General features: G+C 42.2%; 2 protein-coding genes across 2 annotated transcripts in view; one reads left to right on the plus strand and one right to left on the minus strand.

Annotated features, from left to right (window-relative positions):
• The window catches only part of EVC (EvC ciliary complex subunit 1), a 510,906-nt gene that overhangs the window by 365,524 nt on the left and 121,996 nt on the right, over positions 1 to 23,386 (minus strand). The gene's annotated exons all lie outside the window — the stretch shown is intronic.
• CYTL1 (cytokine like 1) lies at positions 17,419 to 20,161 on the plus strand. Its single transcript, XM_075499172.1, has 4 exons — positions 17,419 to 17,669; positions 17,777 to 17,821; positions 19,205 to 19,333; positions 19,499 to 20,161. The coding sequence occupies exons 1-4, from the start codon at positions 17,526 to 17,528 to the stop codon at positions 19,580 to 19,582; spliced, it is 402 nt and encodes a 133-aa protein (XP_075355287.1). The 5' UTR covers positions 17,419 to 17,525; the 3' UTR covers positions 19,583 to 20,161.

Below are 23,386 nucleotides of genomic sequence, written 5' to 3' on the forward strand. Positions count from 1 at the left end.
CCCCCCCCTGAAATTTCTGCCATTATATCATGGACATGAAGCAGGATATCATTAGGCTTATTGTAGAATTTACCTGTTCTTTCTTTCTTCCTTCTTTAAAAAAAAAAAAATCTGAAAACATAGCTTATGGAAAAACCAGTTGGTGAAGAAAATTCTCTGTTATGTACAGACACCTCAGCATTTAGTTCTATATTACACTCCAGCTTATCTCAATTTACATTCAAGCAATGATTCAAATAGAAAAATGGGTAGAAGTAGCAGGAGAGGCATCCTATTAAAAGTCCTCAGTGCAGTGCATATGTGCAGGCAATGAGCAGGCTATGGCCGTATACATCAGCTGTCCTTAGCGACCAGTCAGCTGTGAGAAATGAGCCTGACTCCCGGAGGTAAACCTGCAGGATAACATACATTCGCAACAGCAATTTTTTTCTTGTTAGAGTACAATTAGACACCCAGATTGGAATAGTCGTGCTTGGTTAGAAAGGGTAAGGAACTCTTTCCACACAGACTAGTCAGAGCAGAAGCGGAAAACCAGTTACGCTCATCACATCTACAGTTTTCTAGGATCCCTAGTATTTGCAGCGCTGTAGATGCCGTTGATTTGATGCTGTCATAAGTCCTTATTAGGGGAAGAAGTTCCCCATCATTCTGCCACATCTCCTTTATTCAGATATTATAGCACTGTTTTCCTCTGAGAAATCTGTGTGATGACATATTTTAATTCAGGAAGGAAACTAGTCTCAAGGTTTAAATTCACATTTAAATTATACTTTTGTTTAAAAATATCTTAATTTTAACATTTTAAAATGCATTTAAAATTACTTTTAAAATTAAAAAGTAATTAAACTTTTAAATAAATAGAAATCTATTAGTGTCATTTTATATATCTGATAATCTTCTGATTCTTCAGGAGAAAATCAGCCAGGATAAAGGAGGAAAAAGGCACAAAACACAGAATGAGCCTATGCCCAATTTCTCCTACTCTGATAGAGAAATGAAACTGATGACAGTCTGGATTGTAACATTTTTCAGATCTACTGTAACCTTCACAGTTGTCCTTATCACCTTGTAAGACTATTTATTTCATATCTTTCCTGACTTTCTTTTTTATCTTTCTATACCCTTCCATAAACAAGAATGGAGGAGGGAAAGTAGTGCAGCCCTGTATTTGAAAGTATTTTCTACAACTGGTGGCACAATGTAATGTGTTATTTTTGTATGAATTTTGTGATTTTACCTCCTTTTAAGGATAATGTTTTAAAATAGTTTTAGACTGCATTTGTGAGAATGATGACATTCATAGACAATTATAAATCACACTAGAACCCTAGAATGACACCAGCTTCCAATAGGATCCGTTCTGGGGTGCATATAAAGGTGGTTGTCCCTTCTGCTTCTCAGCAAACATTTACAAGTAGAGAGCTACAAGTGGCCTCATTGCTCAGCAAACACCAACGCTGAGTAGTGATCGCCGCTTGCGGCATCTATTCTTCTGTCTATGTGTAGATTTTCTGTAATGAAAGCCCCATTGTGCCTTCAAGCTGGAAAATGAGGCTAAAGTAGTGATGCAGATGGTGAACTGGAAGTTAAAGAAATGAGGCTGAAGAAAACATGGTTCCCGCTTCCATTGCTCTGAAGCCAAAATGTGATTAACATCACTGAAGGCAGGTTTCCAAAACTGTTTTATTTAGTACCAAGGTTCCCGAAAGTTGGAGTCCCTTCACCTCTCCTGAGAAACATGAGAAATTTTCAACTGCCGGTCAAAGGAGGATCACATTTCCCACACAAAGGGCTTGGGCCCTTGGCCCAGAGAGGAGAAACACTGCAGCGGGACCATGGGAAGGAACAGAGGTTCCTGCAGGTAGGCAAAGTGCAAATATTTGGGTTATTTTTCTGGAGGAAGAAAATGTTTCAACTTGCTTATCTGTTTTGTTTCAACTCAGTTTGCAGCCTTTGTCTTGCTGGGCTGGGAGATGGTGATTTGGGATTTGGAGCACATTTGTGTGCCTGAATGAAGTCAGAGCGTGCTTGCTTGGAGGGAAATGTGTTACTGGTGTTGCTTGCTGTGACGCTGCCGCTGTTGATTGAAAGGAGCCTGCTGTGGCTTACTGCTGAAATTACAGGAATCTTCAGTGGAGCGACCGACAGCCCTTGGAGGGGGATAAAAAACACAGAAGGAAAAATGTTAAGGTAAAATTATGTTGGTGGTGAAGCTTGTTGTTTATATAAACTGCTCCTGCTATGAGCCCAACAGTGACCTTTTCTCACATAGGGTGGTGGAGCTCGTTCCAGGCAAAAGTATTTGCAAGTGCGCTCACAAATGAGAATTTTACAGAAGTCCTGGCAGTTTCCATCTGAGTCACCTCCTGAGAACGGGGTAGCAGCAAGAGTGTGAGGGGCAAACCACCCCAGCTGGTGTTGATCTACTGTGGCCCATGGGCATGGCAGCAATTTGGGAGCAAATAAATACTCTTACTGACTATCCACATAACATTTTCTGTTCCTCTTCTTTTCCCCTTGCTTCTGATCTCTTCAGATCACTAACTACACAGTGCCTACTTCACTGGGATCCTTAGATACTTGTCTTACGTAAACTAACAACGACCATACTAGTGGTTATACTAGAAAAAGTCACCTCTCGAAATCCAGCACAAAAGCGTTCAAAATAACCCCTTTTTCAAAAAGCCAGGACATCATGCTTCTTAGCTGGTTTCAAAGCAATTTGGTTTCAGTTGATCGCCGAAAATTAATAGACCAGAAAGCATCTAGTTTTCTTAGGAAGGGTACTACAGGGACTGTTTGGAAGGTAATATGTCCAGAGGAGTCAGAATACACCTACACTGCACTGACCAAGTGAAAACTGAGTCTCCAGCAATATCCATCCTGGCATGTAGACTCTATTCACCAAGATACCTGTGTGTAGTTACCAAAGCATTGGATATAACCCAATTATTAAAGGTACTTTAAAAGCAGCTTTTGAAATTAAATATTAGACAGGAAAGAAAAATGGTCAGAATCGCAAAAATCAGAGTAAAATATGGTGAAACAATCAAACCATTTATTCTTATTTTTGCTTTACATGCTACCTGAACCTAAAGAGCTGTGGTATGTTCGGTTACTGAATAGATAAATTCCAAAGCAGTGGCATTGTGCATGCTTAAAACACATCTGAATGTATGTTTTCTTCCTGTATTTTGTCCCATCATTTACTTTCTTGCCAAAAAACCAATGTATTTTCTTTAGGCAGCATTGAACATACAACTTATGCTTGCTTGCTTTATTCATGTCAGCGCAGAACTTGCTGGTCATTTACCAGCGTGACTGCTCGCCCACGGTTCATTCTGTGCTCTCCCGCTTCGCCGTGCCCTCAGGCTTTTCAGCTTGACTCTCGGCAAGGCACCAGCTCACAATATTTCATTTTCAGTCCTCAGTGTCATCAAGACAGAAGCCACCACAGAGAAGATAACATCTCTCAAGCATGTGGTACACAGTCCAGTAGCTGGCATTGGACTTGTCTGTCCAACGCCGAATGAGCCTCCATTAGAGAATTATGGACATTAATGTGACAGGTCACCCATAGCAGGGACTGAGCTGAGGCCTTCTGAAGCTGAATACACAAGCTGGAGCAGGACAGCCAAGCTCTGCACTTGGCACTGTGAAAGCTCTCTCTTTTCTGGACTTTCCTTTTCTGATGACTTCCATCAAAAAGGAAGAATTTGCTTTTCAGGCTTAGACCCAAACAGAAGAAACTGTTCAGAAAGACTGACACAGGCAATGTGCTATTCATCCTAAATGTTAGCAGATAAAATAAACTCCAAAAGCAGCATTTGTTCTTCTAAGGAGAACTGTTGGAGGAAAAGCTGGCCAGCCTGAGCATCCCACGTACACAAAAACCCCAAACCCGTCAGCAATAGCACCCAAACCCGATACAGACTTTTTCAGATGTATGTATGTGCTCTGCCTGTGTGAATGGTTAACACCAGAAAAGGTAGAGTGCTCAGGAACACAGCGTGTCTTGGAAAGGAGAGAAATTTGATTACCTTCTAAATCTGCTATCTCAAGTGGGAATGATTCATTGATGCCAGTAGACATAACAGTGAGGGATCCACCATAGTAACACAGACATTTTTCATTTATTGATTTAATGAAACAAATACTAAGCAAGGCATGCAACTGCCAGACAAGGAAAATATGTTGTTATTAATGGATGTGAAGAAACAATCTTGGGAGAAAAATGGCAGTAGGTTGAACAGAGAAGTGTGCAGAGATTATAGCAAAGTTCTGCAACCCAGAGATCATCTTTTCACCACAGGTTTGCACACCTTCTAGCTTAGTGGGAGTCTTGATCTATGACTTTGCCGCCTAAACTGTAATCCATATAGCAGTGCGAACAACATATGTCATCTGGAAATTAGTCTCCAGCTCTCAGCAGCATAGTAGATAATCACATGTAGTGTCTTCTTATTCTGTGCTTCAAACATCCTTCAGTAAGTTACATTAACAGTAGACTTCATTCCCTTGCTGGAGGCTGTGAGCCAAAAGACAAAAAGAATTAAGAAAATAAAGCATGCATAAACAAAAAAAGCAAAAAATCATTACATTCCCTAAGGCATTTATGCTTCAGAAGGACCAAAGGCCACATGGTTTCTTAAAGATGATTCTGAATTATGCAGTAAAAACTCCAACATAAAGTCAAGCAAACCATAGCTCACTTGACTAGGCAGTTGCATGCAAGTATTTGTCCACAACTTTTTCTGGGTGTTCTTTCTTACCATGTATGCTGTAGGCACATGTGTGCACACAGTTTCAAGTAGAAGAGTGCTCTTGCTGAATTCAATAGTGTGCCTAAATTCACATGTTCTTAAGAGTTTTGCTGGATGTGGACCTTGGGTTTCCCTCCAAGAAGAACACCGTCTTCTCCTTTTAACCGGTGCTTTCTTTAAAAAAGAGGTCAGCATCAGATGCTGATCTCTGATACAGCTGAAACTCCTTCATGTATTGCACTGGAATTTCAAGCAATTTATACACCAGTTCTATATGAAGAATCTCTCGGCATCAGCAGTCTGATCCAAAATTAGCTTGTATTTCTTCCAAGAATATAATTGTCACACCTACTGTTTAATGTCAGCTTAAGAAGCAGAACAATCTGAAGGGGAAAGAAACGCCCTCATTTACATTAGTCTTATCCTACTTTTTAAGTATCTGCTTTCTAATTACTAGAATCATTTGCTAAGAAATGATGGTATGTTCAACACTGCCCAAACACTTATGAAAACTTAGGCTCTACCCAGCAGTGCCTTTGAGAAAAACAAGCTGCAAAATCCATTGCAAGGCTTGTGATGTTTTTCTCTCTGAGCACAGCCATTTTTCTCTGTCACTCCATCATCAAACACTGGCACCTCTCGGGCTCTTTGTCCACTGAAGACAGGACCATCCACCTTCTGGCTCTTCCTCTGCTCTGCTGCCCCTAAGGGTAGTTCGTAATGGAGGGAGAGCCAAGAAAGACAGTCCTTGAGCTCACTGGCATGAGGGGCCGCGACCCTCATGGGCTTTGCTTGGGCAGCAGAGGTGGGACACCTGTCATTGGGGCTGGTTGCAGAGGCACGTCTCATGGTCTGGCCTCACGTTTGCTCATCCGAGCTGTCTGCATCCAGCCCACAATTCCCTGCTGTCTTTCCTTCTTGTGGTCAGAACCCACAAAATAACACAGTTAAATAAATTAAAAGCTTGATAAATAAATGTTCAATTAATAAAGAAGATAGATAAATAAATAAATGTGTTAAATAGATAAAGCTAAAAAAAGAAAGCCCTAGAATGTAATTCAGTTTAAGAGCGGCTCTGGCCTATTAGTAGCTCCATTTCAGGGCAGAAGCCACATCCTAAGCAAGGGTCGGACTCTGATAGTTTTAATCATGTTACGGTATGTGTGGTCCTGTTCCTGACACTAGCTGCCAAGGGGGGTGCCAGAAGAAAATAGAGCTTGACTTTTCTCATAGCTCTATCTTTAGTGGGCAAAAAGAAAACGCGTAAAAGAGTAAACATACGTCTTCTCTCATCTCCTGTCTTGCACTATGTTTCCTCCATAGTCACATGCTGGATGTTCGCGTTGCAGCATCATTCTGATTTATGACCATTGCCACTGCCCATGTCTGTCTCACACATGAGAAAAACAAGTAAGTGCTGGATATGCAAATTTTTTTCCATGTTTTTTTAGCTCTGACATGGCCAGAGGATATAGGGCTGTCCTTGGGCAGTGCTCTCTGTGTTTGGAAAGTGCCTATATTGGTCCACAGCCCCAGCTGGTAAAAACAAAGAAAAATGTGAAAAACAATTCAATATGCACTGAAGTTCAGACTCCAGACCCAGTACTGGTTTGTTTTCTGTTCAAGGTTCGAATTCTTCTAATACAGTGCCTGTGTGTGCGTATGTGCGTGTGTGGTTTGGCTTCAATATTTCCTGGAGGAATGTGTCCGCACAGCTAAACAAAATACTTCCCTGGGGGCAGCTTGTGCTTTACAGTTGCTGCAGCACAGAGAGAAAATCAGATTTTACAAAGACAGAAATGGAGTACATCCTGCCAGGGTATAAGAAAAGCTTCATGCTTGACATCATTAATGGTCAAATTATAACATCAAAAAATAATATTTTATTCCAGTGCATTTAGATCAGGAGCCTTGAAACCTTGCCTATCTCTTTGGGAAAAGAATGGGAGATAAATACATGAAAATAATCAATATTTTCTATCTATAAAAGGACTACGACCAGGCACCTTTTCCAAACCGCTCTTTAAACATGTTCCACATGCTTTGTAAGTCGCTCTTTTCCCCTGAGGCTTGGTCTGTTAACAAAGAGGTGTATTAAATACAGATGAACAAAAAGATCAGCTCAGAGCTTTCCTTGTGCTTCAAATGCTGATTCCTCTACAGGGCTACTCAGGCCTGACACCAGGTCTCTCTCAATGAGGACTCAGCATCCTCAGAGAGCAACAAATACATTTAGCCTTTTCCTAGCAAGTTCAACACTTGATAGCAAGGCTTAGAAAATGCATTTCACGAAAGATTGGGTTTTTTTGTTCCTACTCCTATCAAAGTATAAAGCTAAACAGAGCCGGTTTATTGGCATCAAGAACCGACGCACTGTGTTTGGAAAAGTAACCCTTCTTTGAAAAGTATGTATAAAGCAGAATCAAAGAGTCTGCTTTGATCACTTTGATACTTTCCTGAATGTTGTTCAGTTTCTTTGACTCTATTCGCTCCATTTCTCTTTGTTGTCAGATAGAAAATGGTGTGGACAATGCTATCATTCTCCACCTGGCACGTTGTTTTATTACAGAAGCTCATGTACCTAAATTATGCAATAAGAAGAATTGAAACTGTGTCTTTTTGACATGAACAAAGTTGATGCCAACCTTTTTTGTTAGTGTACAATTAAAGGATAAAATGGGTTGATGTTCTGAGTGTGGTTCGTAGTGTGGCAGCTGCTGTGCTGCCTGTACACGTGCTTTTCATATTCCCCAGGAGCAAACCCAGCTTTTCTGAGAGCGCTGCATAGCTGCGTAGTACTGCTTGCACAGCAGTTTTAACGCTGTATTCAGACTAGGGTCCGGCAGGGCAACTGTACTTCTCTGGCCAGTGCATTACCACATCCTTCTCTGGGCTGGACTCCAAGGCCTCCAGCCTCTATTTCAGGCAGCTGTGGGCTCTTTCCTAGAAAGCCATGGACATCGCCCTATGCCTCCGCAGCTTCAGTTCTCATATCAGTCAAATCAACGGCTACTGGTCAGCAATCAAGGCAGTGCCCAATCCAAAGGGCAGCACTGAAACAGAGTTTCCAGCTTGCCTGGGCTCTGCAGTTCTTGTGTGCCTGGATTTCTACTGCTTTGAGCGACTGGGGTGTATATCGTAGACAGGCTGTCTACAGGAGCACCTCCTTTTCTGCCCCTGTTACAGAACTTCCCGGTAACGGCTATGGGAAAATGGGCTGTGAATCAAGGAGGCTGCGATGGGGCTGGAGTGCCCTGAGCCACAGAGCCAACAGCCGGCTTTACCAGGAGAGCGGGACAAGGACCCAGCTGTTGGAAAAGTAACTGGGGCGACAAGGAAAGGGAGGTAGAAGGGAAAAATGCCCACATTGTCCCATCTCTCCTGTTCACTGAATATTCTCGTTGTTCTTTCTGCACGCCATGCAGTCTGAATTCATCCTCCTCAACCATGGGTGACCAAAAGTGTATGTAATATGCCGGATGAGCAGATCCTTGCTTTCACACCTGTGTCAATATCTCCTTGTCCCTGCTGACTATAACTCCTCTGACACATCTTGAGATTACATTCACCTTTTTCATGGCAATTTTGACTAGTGGCTAATATTTATCCCATGATTAATGAGAAAATATGTAGTAATAAACTTAGCACATTTTTTGCATCCTCTATCATTGCCATATAATGAGCTCTTGCATTACAGTAGAAATTCTATGCAAAAACTCATAGCCAAACACATAATTCTGTTGGATTTAATTATTTCTGGATTCATTATTATATTATAGGCACTGGATATAGGCACTGGATTAATTATTAATCCAGTCTCTAGTGATCTTTATTTATTTCTTTAGGCTATTCTGATCTTCTATGTTGATACTGGCTCCTAAACTTTTGTTTTAAGGTATGTCAGTGGAAGAGTATGTGGTAATACTTGTCACAAAGATAGATCATGATTAATATAGTAAAGATAATGCTTCAGCCATGTATCTTTGTGTTACCAGGAAGTCATTATTTCACACAAACTGCTTGGTTATAAGGTAGACGATGAATGTATTAACTCTGGATAATTTAAGGTAAACAGACAGGGTTTTCCTTTAGTATTTACCCAAGATTACTGGGGAACTGGGCAGCCTGTTTCCCCTTTGTGCTCTCACACATGCTTTTACCGTTTTGGGGCTATTTATTTGAGGAACAATGTTTTAACAAAGAACATTCAAATTGCCTCTGCAAACTTTAGCGTGACTTTACTCTTGTATACTCTATGTATATGTATATCAGAAGGACACTTTACATTTCAAAAGCAACACGCTTCTCACAGTTTTTTGAAGGCGGCTTCTTATTTCAAGAGAGTTTCTCATTTGCAAGGGTAGCCTCAGCTCTCAGCAAGAGAGATCACTGCAGTGACTCACTAGCTCTCATTGCTGATAAAATTGCTTTTTGCCCCAAATGCAGTTTGCCTGGTTTTCAGCTTGGGAAACTTCTTTAAATTCACCAGTGACTTTGCCAGCTAGACGACGACAGCAGCAGAGTGTGAATCACACCATTTCAATGGGCTGATTGTGAAATAAATATGAACAGGAACAGCAGGGGGTGGCTTTTCTTTAGCAGTCACAGTTTCCTTTTCACTATATGCCCTTAAAATGCCCAGGCAGCCTATTAGCAGAGGGGAAGATTGATAGAATTGCATTTACATTTTAAATCAAGCCAAGTTCTCACTTCCCCAGCCACAACCCTTCTAAAACATCAAACAAACAAACAAACAAAACACAACAAAACAAGAAAAGCTGCAGCCAAATAGAAAGGAGGAAAATAAATGTTCATTTGATTAGTCTTCTAATGGAAATTAGCTTAATGGTCCAAAATTAAAAGTGTAGACGTTAAAGACCTCGGCTTGTTCTACACATGAAAGGCATAACGCTGCGACTGGGGTGATTCTTCGCTCAAAACATTTCTCTTCGTGCCATCCCTCAGTGATTTCCTCAGTACATTACCCAGCTGTAATACTGTCTCAGTTTTGTATCATTATTTCTCTTTCCCTTTGGGAATAACCATAAGGGTAAAATGAAACTTTATAAAACCGTGAGAGTAAGTAGACCTTGTTGCTGAGGAAGTCCCCCAAGCCACCCTTGGATCTGACTCGCCCTTCACCCAGCCAGTGACCATGAGCGCCCATCCCTCCCCGGCACCACTGCCCTGGCACCCCATGCCCAGGTGGGCTGGGCTGACCTGCCGCCGGGCCCTCTCTGGGAAGCTGCCTGAGAACCAGCCGTGCGGGCAGCAGGGGCCCGTTTGGCACCTCGTCCTTGCAGATCTTCTCAGAACTACCTGTTGAACGCTGCCTACGCCTAGCCAGATGGATGGGGGCAACACTGCCTCTGCTCTGCCGCTGCTGGGACGGCAGGGCAACCTCCTGGGGTAGACAAGACCCTGCTGCAAGCTACGGTCTTATTACCATAGAGAGCTGTCAACAGTACTATGCATGTATGCAGCTACATTTCACATATCTTCAATTAATTCTTTTCTTAGTCACCCAACTTAAACAAATACAAACTAAAAACACACTTGTAGGGACACTTAGTCATCTGGGAATTCATTACATGTGGTTCAGAAGCAGAAGGAGATTCTTTTTCCTTTTTTATCAAAAGGATTTAAAAGAGAAAAGTTACAATGAAGAATGAAATTCAGGTTTAAATGACAATTACATCTGAAACACAGTCTGGTATTGACACCAGTTTCTGATATGCTCAGATATTTATTTTTTCTTTGCTTCAAGGCAAGCTGACAGAACAAAAATACAACTATTAAGCTTATTGATTTTCTTAAGCAGAATGAAACTCCACTTATTTTCATCACTTCTGGATTTTACCTAGTAGAGCAGATCATCAACTATTCCACCCTATTTTATACATTTTTCTTCCCTAGAAGAGTATTTACATGTGTACAAGGTACTTGTCACATCGTTTGGTTTTAGGGCACTGGCAAAGACAGCTCTGAACCTGTGTTGTGTCTCCAACAGACAGGACTCCAAAAGGTAGTGCTCTCTGTGAGAAACAAGAAATAATGCATCTGATTTACTGTTGCTTTGGCTTTAGGGCTTTTGTGCTACTGAGGCCAATGAACTGAACACAAGTTTTAACCTAGAGTGAGAATGTGGATCTGCAGGAGTCTGTGACTTGTGTCATTGATTTCAGTGATGGCAGGATTTCTTCCACTATGCTTAAATATAGAATGTGAAAAGCAGCGTACAGAAAAGAAAGTAGAACTATGGAGACGTGATGTATTATATGGACCCATACTTTACCTTCTCAGCCAGCTGAGATGAGAATTTATTTTACCTTGTGGTTGTGCTAGTCTGCTGGAAGAACTGTTTGTATCTAGAAATACACACAGCAGCATAAGCTTTGACGTTTGCAGGTTTCTAGGCAAGGATAAATAGAAAACTGAGACTGCTAGCATGCTAAGCAGCTACCAAAAAGCTCCTGTGCAGGCTGTAGTTCAGCAGAGAAGTCTCTTTGGATTCCTGCTTGGCTTGGACTGGGTTGTTATCCAGAGCTGCACTTTCAGTCTCATCCATTTATTTTCTTTTAGTGACATAAAGCTGCTGAAAGGTGCAGGAATACTAGTCCTAGAAAATTAAGTCACTCATCTCCTTGCGGATTAACCACAGCATAGACAGGAGCTCCTTGGAGGGACAACCTCTAAGAGCAGATAGCTCAGACCTTGCTTTTTTTCAGCCCTTGAATTCCCCAGTGGGCTTGTATTGGGGACAAATTTGGTAGATGAATACATTTGTTTATATCACCTCTGATACATTCCTTGCTGGCTGACATAATTTTTCATCGCAAGTGTAATTAGGGAGGGTGGGAAGCTGACCAGCAATGATAAGACCTGGAGCTATCTTCCACATTTGCATGTGCATGTGGAGAGAGAGGGGGAGCAAGGGCAAGAGGAGGGCAGACAAGCATGAATAACTTGCTTTTACTGCTGAGCACTGGTCTAAACCTGAACAAGGCTGTCTCCTCAAAACCCTGTTATCGAGGTCCTGACTTCAGTGTTAATAAAGAATGGTATTACCTTAAGATAACTGACACACGTGAGTGGTCTCAAAGCCCAGACGGAGCGCAGACAAGGCACTTGTGTGCTACCGGGAGGAAAGGAGGCAGCTCTGCCCGTGCCCACGCCCAGCCAGGGAGCAAAGCTGAAAGCACTGCTGTTATTTCACCGGAGAGATCCGCGAGTTACTTTGAGGTAAAATTGCCTTTTTCTTAGTAAGGCGGTGAAGGCTTAAGACTCTAAATCCTGCATTACTTGAATCAATAAGCCTTGCAGTCACTGAAAAGAGTATCACTGACAGGGCTAAAACCGCGTAAGCTTCCGTCTCCCTGGTGTTGATGGCTGCATTCCGACAGCATCCGTGGGAAATACCATTATCCCCACTACACAGAGAGCAGCCAAGACACAGACAAGCCAGGCTACATCTGCACTGCAGCGACAGACGCTCGTGTGGACATCTCCAAGCCATCCTGGGCACTGCCATCCTGTGTCCCATATACCCCGGGGGATGCAGGAGCCTGTTGCCCAAGCCCCTGCCCTGCTGCAAAGGCAGGTTGGACACACCACCCGCGGAGAGGGCTGGTAAGCACAGCCAGTGTCAATGATTTGGTCACTGGTCTGAGGCAGCACAAGGAAATTATTCCTGTTCCCCACCCCTGTTGGGCTGTCCTGTCTCTGTCCTGGACCACAGGACTCCCCATTTCCATATGTTTTCCTGCAGGGAAAGTGCCCAGTGTCAGGTTCGTGCTGGCAAGACCTCCAGATTTCAGAACATCTCGTTTCTTTTTCTGACCCAGATGGCTTAGCTGCTTCTATAACCATTTCATCTAAGAACAGGCTTTTGAGCAGTAACATCTGTTTCCTCAATATATATGTAAATTTTTAAAAATAACAACAGCAGTGTAGAAAAAAGAAGCCCGTACCACTGATTAAGCAAAGGGGATTTTTGCTTAACTCTCATAGGGAAACGGTGTTGCAACACCAGCCCAGCAACAGCCCTGAGGTCCTGCCTGCCTTGTCCATTGCCCACAGATGCCCAAGCCATGCAGATCACCAGCAGAGACTTATTGCTAGCATGAAAGGGAAAAGGAGACACATTGGATCACTCCAGCTTCAAATGCAGGCATACTGTGCTGTCGTACCTGGCTGCCCTTCTGTACCAGGGCAGCTGGCAGCGTTGTGCACCAGCACCCCTGAGAACCAAGACAATGTGTGAGGCTGCACAACCCCTATCCCAAAATTCAGTGCTGATGTCTACAAAAAGGCTCAACAAAGTGCACTGTTGCACAGCAAGGAAAAACATGACAAACAGATAATACCTTAATCAAAACACCAGGGTTTCCAAAAAGCCCTGTGCTGAGATTGAAGCTTGCAGGGCAGTTTAGCTCTGCTCTGAAGCAAGAAGTGGCACCTTTGCCACAACAGCCAACTGAGTCACGGGGCTTTGAATCACTTCTTAAATACACAGGGCTTTCTCTGTAAAGCACCGTTTTACTTTTCTTTTCCTATTTTTCAATATAATCTGAAGCTCATTTCATGAGGTGTCTCATGGCAGCCCCCGACTTAAAATAAACATTTTCATTAAACAAGTGGATTTTGGTATTAGGAAGTCAGCAACTTGAAAGGGTTTTTGTCAAAAGTTGGTGGAGGCCCTGGTAGACTGTTCAAACATGGGAGGAATTTCTGCCTGCATAGTGAGTCCTTTGACTTTTAGAAAAATATTATTGTTTGAGTTTTCAGTAACTTGGAAGTAAAAGGACAACATAGCTCAAAACATTTTTTTAAAAATATGTACACAGTTATGTCATGATAGGCTTCTAAGTTTCCTCTCAGCCCATGTGCCTGCTTTTGCTATGGAATATTCCTTATAAAAGAGTAAATAAATGCCCTGTAAACAGCACTCAGGGCTGTAGTGACATCATCAGCCTCAAGAGTTGATGCAAAACTCAGAGAGTGTGTGTCCTGAGCCCTCAGACCCCTCATATGCTCACTGAATCGAGGAGTATGGTAAAGATGTGTCTGTGGTGGAGATGTCCATGTCATGATGATCATCACAAATGTGGTGGTACTGATTGACTCCTGCTGTGCCCCCTTCTAATGCCAGCCTGAGTGTTGTCCCACAGACTGGAAGGTCTGTAAACAGCAGCTTCTCCATAGAGGCAATCCTTAGGCGAGTTTTGACTCTAACTTATTTTGACCTTTACCTCTTCCCCTCCTGTATCTCTAAAGACTATTTCCATGTCCATTTTGAATATTGCCTCTATTAGCCTTTGTGAAGAACAGCTTGTGTCTCCCTGTTAAAGACCTTCTCTGCCCAAGGCAGGGTATGCACCAGAATTAATAAGTGGCTTTGCATAAGTGACTGGATAAAAACAGTCACTGAAAAGAGAGTCTGGAGTTTCAAGGGCTTCAGTAACTGTATCTCGTTCAGAGTTGTGCCAGGTGCCTTAGACTGAAAGGACTCCCAGTGCCTGGTGTCACTGGCAAGTTCTCCTGAAGTCACCAGTGAGTTTCTTAGAGAAAAAGAAATTATTTGCTCATATCTGGACCATAAATTGAATGTAGTCAGAGCTCAAGGATAATCTTGCTGATGAGCTACAAATGGAAAATAACTGAGAAGAGAGTATTTGTCTTTTTTTGAACTGAGTTGCATATTTTGCATGCTGAGATGTGCAGAAGAGCTGATGAGCTAGTAGATGTTGGAAAATATCCATCTGGGTCAGAGTCAACTATGCATATAATCTGGCCCAGGGAGGAGAAGATTTAGGTGAGGAAATTAAATTCCAGTTCTTCCTTTTTTTCTGAAAAAAAGAAATCCTTTTTTCCTAGTATTTCTGAGGGTAGCTCATTTTTTTTAACTATTTCAGTAGACGTCCATCACAGGTGGCTTTCCTTGAGTTAGTTTATATGGGATCAAAGAGAAGCCACAAGGCAGGAATACTGCAGCTGAGCAAAAACTTCAGAGCAAATGACCTCAGCAATTTTGCCCCTTCACAAAGCAGAGAGTCCTTTTTTTTATTTGGTTAAACGGTGAGGCCAGGATCCAGCCTTTTCTTTGCTCTCTGGGCCAAGAAGAGCTTGGTCACTCAGCAAGTCATTGCATTTCCCTGTTCTGCAGAAGAAACTTGATGGGTAGATCTTTTCCCATGCTTGTCGGTGGCAAAGCATCTCTGCAAGTGTGTGGGGCTGAACAAATCTCACCTCTTAGGACAAGACTTGTGGGTATGCAGGCTGCAATTGTGGGGCCAGGCAGACTTCAAGTGTAAAGGCATGAATGGTGGGCAGCAGTCCTTTCCTCCCCCTTCCCTTTGTCACTACGTCCGAACATGATCATCCAACCCAACACCCTGCACCTTCACAAACTGAGAAATAAATTAATTCCAGGTCTCCCACTTTTGGGGCAAAAATCATAAGCCCTCAGTGCTATGCAAGTGCTGGGCTTTTCCTCCTCTGGACGTCTTCTTGGAGCTGAGGGCTGTGACTGCAATAGGTGGCATTCAGCGCCTACGCCAGGCTCCCTCAGACATGACCTCTGGGTGAGGCTTCTGTGGCATGGGGCTTTCACCCCACCTTGGGAGACAGTATTGTGTTAGGCTATAGGAAGCTACATGCTTGCCTCTCTGGCCCTAGGCAACCAATGTATAGCTCAGTTCATAATGTAATTGCAAATTGGTGTTGGCACCTTTAACATTAGACCATCCTAAAGAAAGGTTTTCAAACAGCTTTCAGCTGCCTGAAAACAGGACACAGGACTTGAAGCATTGTTTTGCTTGTGTTTCATGCCAGACAAAGAGTGGCCATGAGGCCACGTTTGTCACAGTCACATCTATCTTTTAGAACGTGATCCGTAATATTTAACTGTAGTTTGAAATGGAGTCATCACTGTAGGCTTAATATAGGCAAAATACCAAGAAAGAGAATATTGCTTGCACATTAAAAAAAAAAATAAAAAAGCAAATGCTTCATTTTGAAGCCATCCTTAGCAGCAGCTGGGTTGCTGACTTCTTGTACTGGGAGAGCATTTGTGCTGTCCAAGAAGACTGCTCTTCTGGCAGAGCAACTACATTTTAGCAGCTTGCCAAATAAGAATGTGATAGCAGGGTAATATTTCACTCCTACCCTCAGCTACTCTTTACAGTAATGAGATGATGATTAAGAGTCTGTTTCTTTACCGGCAAGGCTCACAGTAAGTAGCATCCTTTCCCTGGGCATGCACTAGGTAGCTGTGTTTAGATCTATGATCCAGCTGCTTGGGGCCATCTCAGAAGGTTTCCTGTCTACCTCTAGCCTCTTCATTCACTTGTCTAGGCAACTCCCTTTCCTGAAAATAAGACCCTGCAGCCCATTCTCCGAGGCCAGTCCTAAATTCCCCACAGCCAGGACTCCCAACTTTTCTCTCCTCTCTGAGTATCTACCACTTTAACCTTCAGGAGCACATGATGTTACTAAACCAATCGTTCTTTATGAAAGCAAAGGAACGTATAACAAGACAGTAGTATGCAGCTCTCTTTCCCTGTTTCCTCCAGGTGTTTTGGTGGATTTAAGTCAGAGTCCTCTGCAACATATAGGATACTTCTTTTTCCCCAAAACTAGTTTTCAAGATTCTGATTTTCTCTCTAAAATGGCTAGTGGGAAGCCTCTTTCTTTTGCAGATATTCAGTCATTTCCCCTTCTCCCACCTTCAGATGAACCTTCCTGATCTACTGCAATGCCAGGGGATTGCAGTACTTCATCAGATACTTTACTATTTTGCTCAATACCTAGCTAGAATCTGAATTTGAAAAGGGGGGGCAGATGGGGGGGGCAGATGATAACTTGTTAAATAACCAGTTCTTCGTTCAAGGGTACTTCCATTTTACAGGACAATTAACATGTAAGAACAACGTATGTTCAGCCTTACACCTGCATCCCAGCATCTGGATTTCTCAGCTCCGTCTGGCATCTAATAAAAGAACAGAGACTCATAAATTCGACTTAGAAAGCAAAATAGTTTTTATACATTTATGACAGCCATATAGAGATGTATTCGTTCTGTTTGAGACCATGAATGTGTAAATACACAGGTCTCCCCAAGCAGCCATAACAAGCACTATTGTTTTGATTAAGAAATTGTGAGCATCTGCGTAGGTTAAAAGAGAAAATTATACTAGACCTGGGATGTTTCCTTTATAACAGTAACCTTTCAGACCTGCTAAGGATGATAAGCAAGTCTGATTGATACTGCCAACACATGACACCAGTCCTGGAAGGATTTCTTTCTATCTGCAGCCTGTGTAGTCCCACAGCTGTACATTACATTCTCAAGAAAGAGGCATACGTGCCAAAACACATAGAGGATCAGGGCCTATGACACTTTGATAACCCTGTGCTGTTTCTTACACATATTTCTGTTGCTTGAGATGCTCACTTGGTTGTTTTCTTTCTGGAAGGAAAAGTGCCAGTAGTGTTTGTTTTTGTTACCCTCATTCCCTCCTTTCCCTGCTCCGGGCAGGAAAGCGCTAGCAGCTCTGACTCATAGGTTGGCAGGAAATTTAAAACGGCAGCAAGCTGCTGCTCGGACCACCCCCCGGCTTTTTTTTTTCCCATTGATGCAGGAGACTATTTAATTGGGGGGTTGACCTGTCAAACTCACTCGTTGACGCTTACCAGCAGCTGCCTAACTACTAACGGTGATTTTTTGACTCCCTTCCTCCTCCTTTGGACAAGTTCCCCACAATGAAGATGCTGCTGAGCCTGATTGCTCTGCTCTCTGCTGCCTTGGTAGCCAATGCAGCCCCTCCAACTTGCTACTCAAGGGTGTTGTCTCTGAGCAAAGAAATCACGGCGTCCTTTAAGGAGTTACAGACCTCCAAATCTGTGGTGAGTCCACCTAAAAACTGCCCCTGCAAAGACGCTGTGGGTCGCTTGCTTTTGACACAAGTTTCTCTCTAAACAAAATTGCAATGGGTCTTTCTTCTTTCCTGCAGGACTCATGTGTGGAGATGCTGCCCAGGCTGTACTTGGACATACATGTAAGTTTTCACACTTCTTCCTTACTGCTCTGCAGTAAATGCAGCTAATGGAAAGAGAGGATAACTCTTAAGATTGTACCCCAGAACACTGGTTTGAAACGAATTTTTAAAAGCGTAATTAACTAGAGATATGAGTGACCCCCCCAAAAAAAATCTAATTTTGAACCTTATTAAAATCCTTCTGGAGCTTCTGAGATTGTACTTGTTTAAAAATTCAAAAATGAGGAAATCAATATTTTGAAGTGATTACCATTTCTACATTATAAATTTATTGTGACAACCTTCTCAGAAGTTAAATATGTGCAACAAAACTTTGAATAATAGTTTAAAAGAAGAAATGCAAAATAAACTTTCTTCACTTGATAAATCTACTTTATTTTATATCATGAGTGGCTTCTGGCACTGCAGTTTTAATAAAAAGAAGTACAGGAATACCTTGCTGGCTTTTCCTGTTTTAAATAGCCACTTGTTGAATCCAGAAAGAAAAAGTATACCTGAGGATATGGAAGTGTGATACTGAGAAAAGATAGCACTAGTCATCTCCTGGCAAAGACAAAATAGCCTCCTGTACACATAGTTTATGTCATAGTGTTCTGCCCTGGGATATCTGACATATTTTGCTTCTCCCCCAGTGCTCAACTGAGTAACTAAAAAGTAGAAAATATTAGACAAACCAAGAGATGTCTGACACATTTTGCCAGAGGCAACTACACCATCAAGTCTTGCAAGTCAGGACCCTCCAGATCCAAATTCCAGAGTTGCCAGTGCCTCACTTCATTGCAAAGACCAAGCAATGAGTCCAGTGCCTCAGTTTCCCTTGCTTTAAAGCAAGACCTGGGATATTTATTTACCTGCTTCACAAGGACATTGTGAAATTAATGTTGGATGTTGGCCGTACTTTATTTTGATAACACAAAGTCTGAGGTAAAAATTACTCTGAAAAAAATTTTTCCTGATGTTCACAGAGTTGCCTATTGTACGGGAACAGAGAAATCGTGTCTGTGAGATCTTGATAATCTGTTCACCACCTAAATCAGGTGCTCTCAAAAGGGAGACAGTGCACCTATTCCATAGGTAACTCCACCAACTACAGGAGCAGATTTGATTGTATTGGCACTGCTGCCTCCTAAAGCATGTGAGAAATAAGCTGGCAGACCAAAACTGTGTCTATGCACTTTTCCGAGCACTTATTTGGACCAAACATCTTTGTTATGAAATATTGATGGTGACTTTTTTCTAACTGAAGGTTACATAGATTACACATACATAGAGGTAGGAATTCGAGATTCCCCCTGAGGCAGTAAGAATTTCGTAAGTGGTGGACGAGAAACATAAATCTGTGTTTGTGCAGGGTTACACATACCTCTTTTGCGTGCTTTGCAGAATTACTGTGTGTTGGCAAAACTCCGTGATTTTGTGGCCTACCCCAGATGTGAGAGAGTGGTTGAAGTGAGTGAGCTGAAGGAAAAAGCCCGGAGCCTGTACACCATCATGATCTCCTACTGCAGAAGGGTAGGTCAAGATGCACCAACAGGGACATAATCTCTGCTTTTAGCCCTGTCTGTCTCCACACTGTCCTCTGACAAGCAAAACTGCATCAGGGCCTGAGCTTCTCAACATTTTGCTATCTTCTGCCTTCCTCCTTATAAATGTTAGCCTTCTCTTTTGTTTCTCCAGGACTTGGTGTTCCTCACTGATGACTGTAGTGCTCTGGAAAATCCTATTCTCCCTCCCACTGAGCCCTCCATCACTGAGAGCTAAAACAGAGTCAACCCAAAAGTTGTACCTGGGAAATTTTAAAGGAGATGAAGAGTCAAAACATGTATACGTGGTCAACCACCATGTTAACAACAAAGATCTTTTTCAAGCACACCAGCAATATTATCTCAGACCTACCCATTTTTCTCAGCCTTAGCAGGAAATTAACTGCATGCCTTGCATACCTACTGAGCTGCTAGGGAAACTACGGTTAGAGAGCATTTTTTCATTTGGCAAGGCATAATATTTCAGCTTAGCCAAATGTATAAAGTATGTTTTGTTTAAACATTAGATACTAGACTTTTTTTTTACTTTTTTATGAATAACTAGATTCATATAAAGAAAATACATTATGATCAATATTCTCTCCTGACTTAGGAGTCCTTCTTTTATTAGATGGGCATGGAAGGGACCATATTTGTTTTTCTTAAAGTGTTTGATACGAGAAGTGTAACTCTGTACTGGCAGATGTCTCTCTACCTGTGTAGCTCATATATGTATGCTGATAGTTTTTGATGTCAGACCTGTAAGAATAGAGGTGAAAGTAACCTGTCTCTGTGGAAAACTAAATAAAAACAGCCTTCTAACCCAAGATGCTTGTGTTACATCATGTCTTTCAAGATCAACCCAAAAGGTGTCATTCTTATAAACTTACTTTTCACAGTCACTTGCAAGTTGTTTTTCACAGCATAAGCCATCTTTAGCTTTGTTTCCATAGCAATGCAAACTTTGCTCTGTCTGCATGATTTGACAATGTGTAAGTTTCTACTGGGCGAATTTTTCCGTACTGCAAATGATTTCTTTGAGGAAATTAGTGGATTTTTTTTAAATACTGTTTCTGTGTTGTGAGAATGTAAGTTGTGAGGCAGTGGCTCAGAAAGCCTATAAAGGTTTGGACAGATTGTTAAGGCACAGCCCATATACTGAGCTACTGAGATTAATAAAATTTCCAGATAATAGTTCCAGTAGGGAACTAATGGGTCCCTTCAGTATCTGCAGGACATGAGGCCTTCACACCCAGCAGCTCTTTGGTGCCAAGAATAGAAAGGATCTTCCCTGTATTCTTGGAAGGAGCTTCTAGTACCCAAGAGAGTAACTTACTTCCCTCTCTGCAAGTGGTTCCTCTCTCTCCTGTATAGTGTTTGCTGGTCGTTCATCTGCAGCACTGCTAACCCTGGTGACTTGGTCAGTGGTCTCCCCATGTTTTATAAAAGTCTCATCTTCTGTAATCATGGGATTATGTGACAATCACAGCTCCTTTATCATCCTGTCATCCCGTGAATATCTGATGGCATAAACCAAAATGACTGACAACTGTTATGAAAATAAATGAATCATAACATTAATTCAAAGGAAAAAACTGTGCAGGGGCACAGTAAAGAAAAAAAGCTTTTTTTCTTTATTTTGTAATTACCCTATCCTGTAGAAACTACTAATCTGATTTTAGCCATAGAAAATTTGACTATCCCATTGAACCACAGAATAAGGGTGGGAAACTCTGAACCTGGGAGAGATACAGAGGGAAGAAAGTAAACAACAGCTTTTCTTTCCAGTTTGTTTCAATTCTAAGTGTACATTCAAGGAATGTGTCTGTCAGACTTTGTACTTCTCTCCTGAAGATGAGGTCCTCATGTGCTAACCCTACTAATCCTCTAGATGAGCCATTCTGCCCACAGGCAGCTCACAGGCATTCCACTCAGGTGTCTCTATGGGCATCTGGTAGAGACAGTAGCAAGCTCAGCAATCTGCTCTAGTACCAGGCTGAACTCAAAGACGTGCAACAGCTCAGATAGATAGTCCTACTATCAGCAAAATCATTGCTTAGTTTGTCTTCTCCTCTCCAAGCCAGCAACCTCTCTACAAGATCCTACACGCTCTAGAGATACCAATACCACTTCTTCTGCATCACCCGGACATACCCAAAGCCAACTCCTTCAGCAGCAGCCATATCCTGGAATAAGGGCACCTGTTAGCATGCTGGCGGGGAGCCTGATAACCACATAGGGAGTGTGTAAGCACTGGCAGCTCCCTGGCTGAAGGAGAAATGCAGGCAGAGTTGAACCATTTGCTGTCAGACTCTACATTCAAGTTTTTCCTCCCTCTAACCAGGGGTTCAGCCACTGCCTGGGGAAGCAAGAAGCGCTGGGATAACATCAAGGCCTATATGCTGCCGTACAAGTACCAAAACCACATCACAGCCCCTGCTTTTCATACCTTTATACAAACACAGCCATGGATGTACCTTGCAAGAAAGTGTGGTATGGTCACCACAGGCCATGGTGTTTGCAGAGCTAACCCAAGGACTGGGCGGTACATGTGCTTGGAAGCTGGGAACAGAAGATGTTAATTTTTGGCTGTTTTTCCACCTCCAGATGTCACGGGTTTTAAACACAGGCGTGTTGTAAAGCTTGCATTGGGACTTGGCAAGCAAACTGCAGAGTAGGATGCGTTTCCTTTCCCACGTAAGAAGCCCATGTAACTCTGCCCCTAGAACTGGACCTTGGGTAAAGTCTGTGCAGGTAACCGTGGCACTTCTGCCCCTGCTTCTTTCCTGTCGCATGGACACACACTTTCTGAAATGGAGTATGAGATGAGGATTTTCTCATGGACCTTCTCATAACTCCTCTTTATCCTTTATTGAAGTAAATAAGCCTTCCCTAGTCCATTTTGATGGAACTTGTTTTCCTAACTCCAGATTTCTCCCATAATGTTCCTATTCTTTCAACCACCTCCCAAATATATTTTCTCTTGCTTTTGGCTGATTGATTACATTTGCGAGGAAAATGTAGCCTAATTTCTTTAGGACAAAATATCTTGCAAGAAGTCTTTGGAATTGGAAACAGAGTAGAAATCATTACTTTATTTGCATTGCTTTAGTTAGTAACTTTAGCCTTCTCATGACTGACAAGGACACACTGTCTGCAATGCACTCTTAGCATGGTTACTTACCAACAGCTCAGTTCTGTACAGCTACATCCTACTTCTGCAGAAGCTGAGAAAAGCAACTAGATGCTTTGGGGACTGTACATACTTGAATGGACTTTAAAAGCCTATCCTCCGTTTGTAGATGCTGTATATTTTATTCTCAGAATCAGATTTGTCTGGTTGTTAGTGTGCTTTTACACCAAATATATTCCCTATGGTTTATGCTGTGACTCTCTTCACATCTCGTATGTCATTTTTAATGGAAAGTGTGCTGAAAGCAAAGCTATGCTCTTTCAGTTCACAGTAACCTGCTGTCACTCAGACTGTCTTAATGAGGTTTGTGATTAGATGAACCCTTTTCATGAACAACATCTTTTTCCAGGTTGTCACAGTCCAGGGGAAAAAAACACTGATAAAGAGATCTAATCCACTTGTAATTTGCCAAGAAATCATCCACTTCTCCCTTTCAGTAATATGGTAAGTTTACCAACTTTTTAATTTACCATTATACCAGATATAAAAGGAGCAGTGGAGCCATTCATGCCATTGAGCATTTATTCCTGCAACACAGCAGCCCATGCTCGTTAGGGCCCCAGCCAACAGGAAGACCATGAAGGGATTAAGAAGGACATATTTGTTGTAATTTGTCAACTGGCATCTTGCCTAGTTATTGCGGAATATTACTAAAAGCACATCATTAAGAAACTACACTCACTTTGTACGATCATTAGGGAAGAACTGTAGAAAAACAAAGCATCTGTTCTGTTTTCTTGCCTGTTGAAGGAGGTTTGTTGGAAGGAGCAGTCAATCCTAGGACTAGGTTTTCTTTTGCAGACTTCTCTCTATCTGCAAGAAGCCTCACTGAAGAGCAGTTCTAGGACT

The sequence above is a fragment of the Mycteria americana genome, chromosome 4 (genome assembly GCF_035582795.1).
Source record: "Mycteria americana isolate JAX WOST 10 ecotype Jacksonville Zoo and Gardens chromosome 4, USCA_MyAme_1.0, whole genome shotgun sequence".
NCBI lineage: Eukaryota > Metazoa > Chordata > Aves > Ciconiiformes > Ciconiidae > Mycteria > Mycteria americana.

Bases quoted from the DNA above. Each gene is read 5' to 3' on its own strand.
- CYTL1 (XM_075499172.1), top strand. From the start codon at position 17,526: ATGAAGATGCTGCTGAGCCTGATTGCTCTGCTCTCTGCTGCCTTGGTA. The intron at 17,670-17,776 runs GTGAGTCCACCT...TCTTTCCTGCAG, and splicing joins TACAGACCTCCAAATCTGTG to GACTCATGTGTGGAGATGCT. The intron at 19,334-19,498 runs GTAGGTCAAGAT...TTGTTTCTCCAG, and splicing joins TGATCTCCTACTGCAGAAGG to GACTTGGTGTTCCTCACTGA.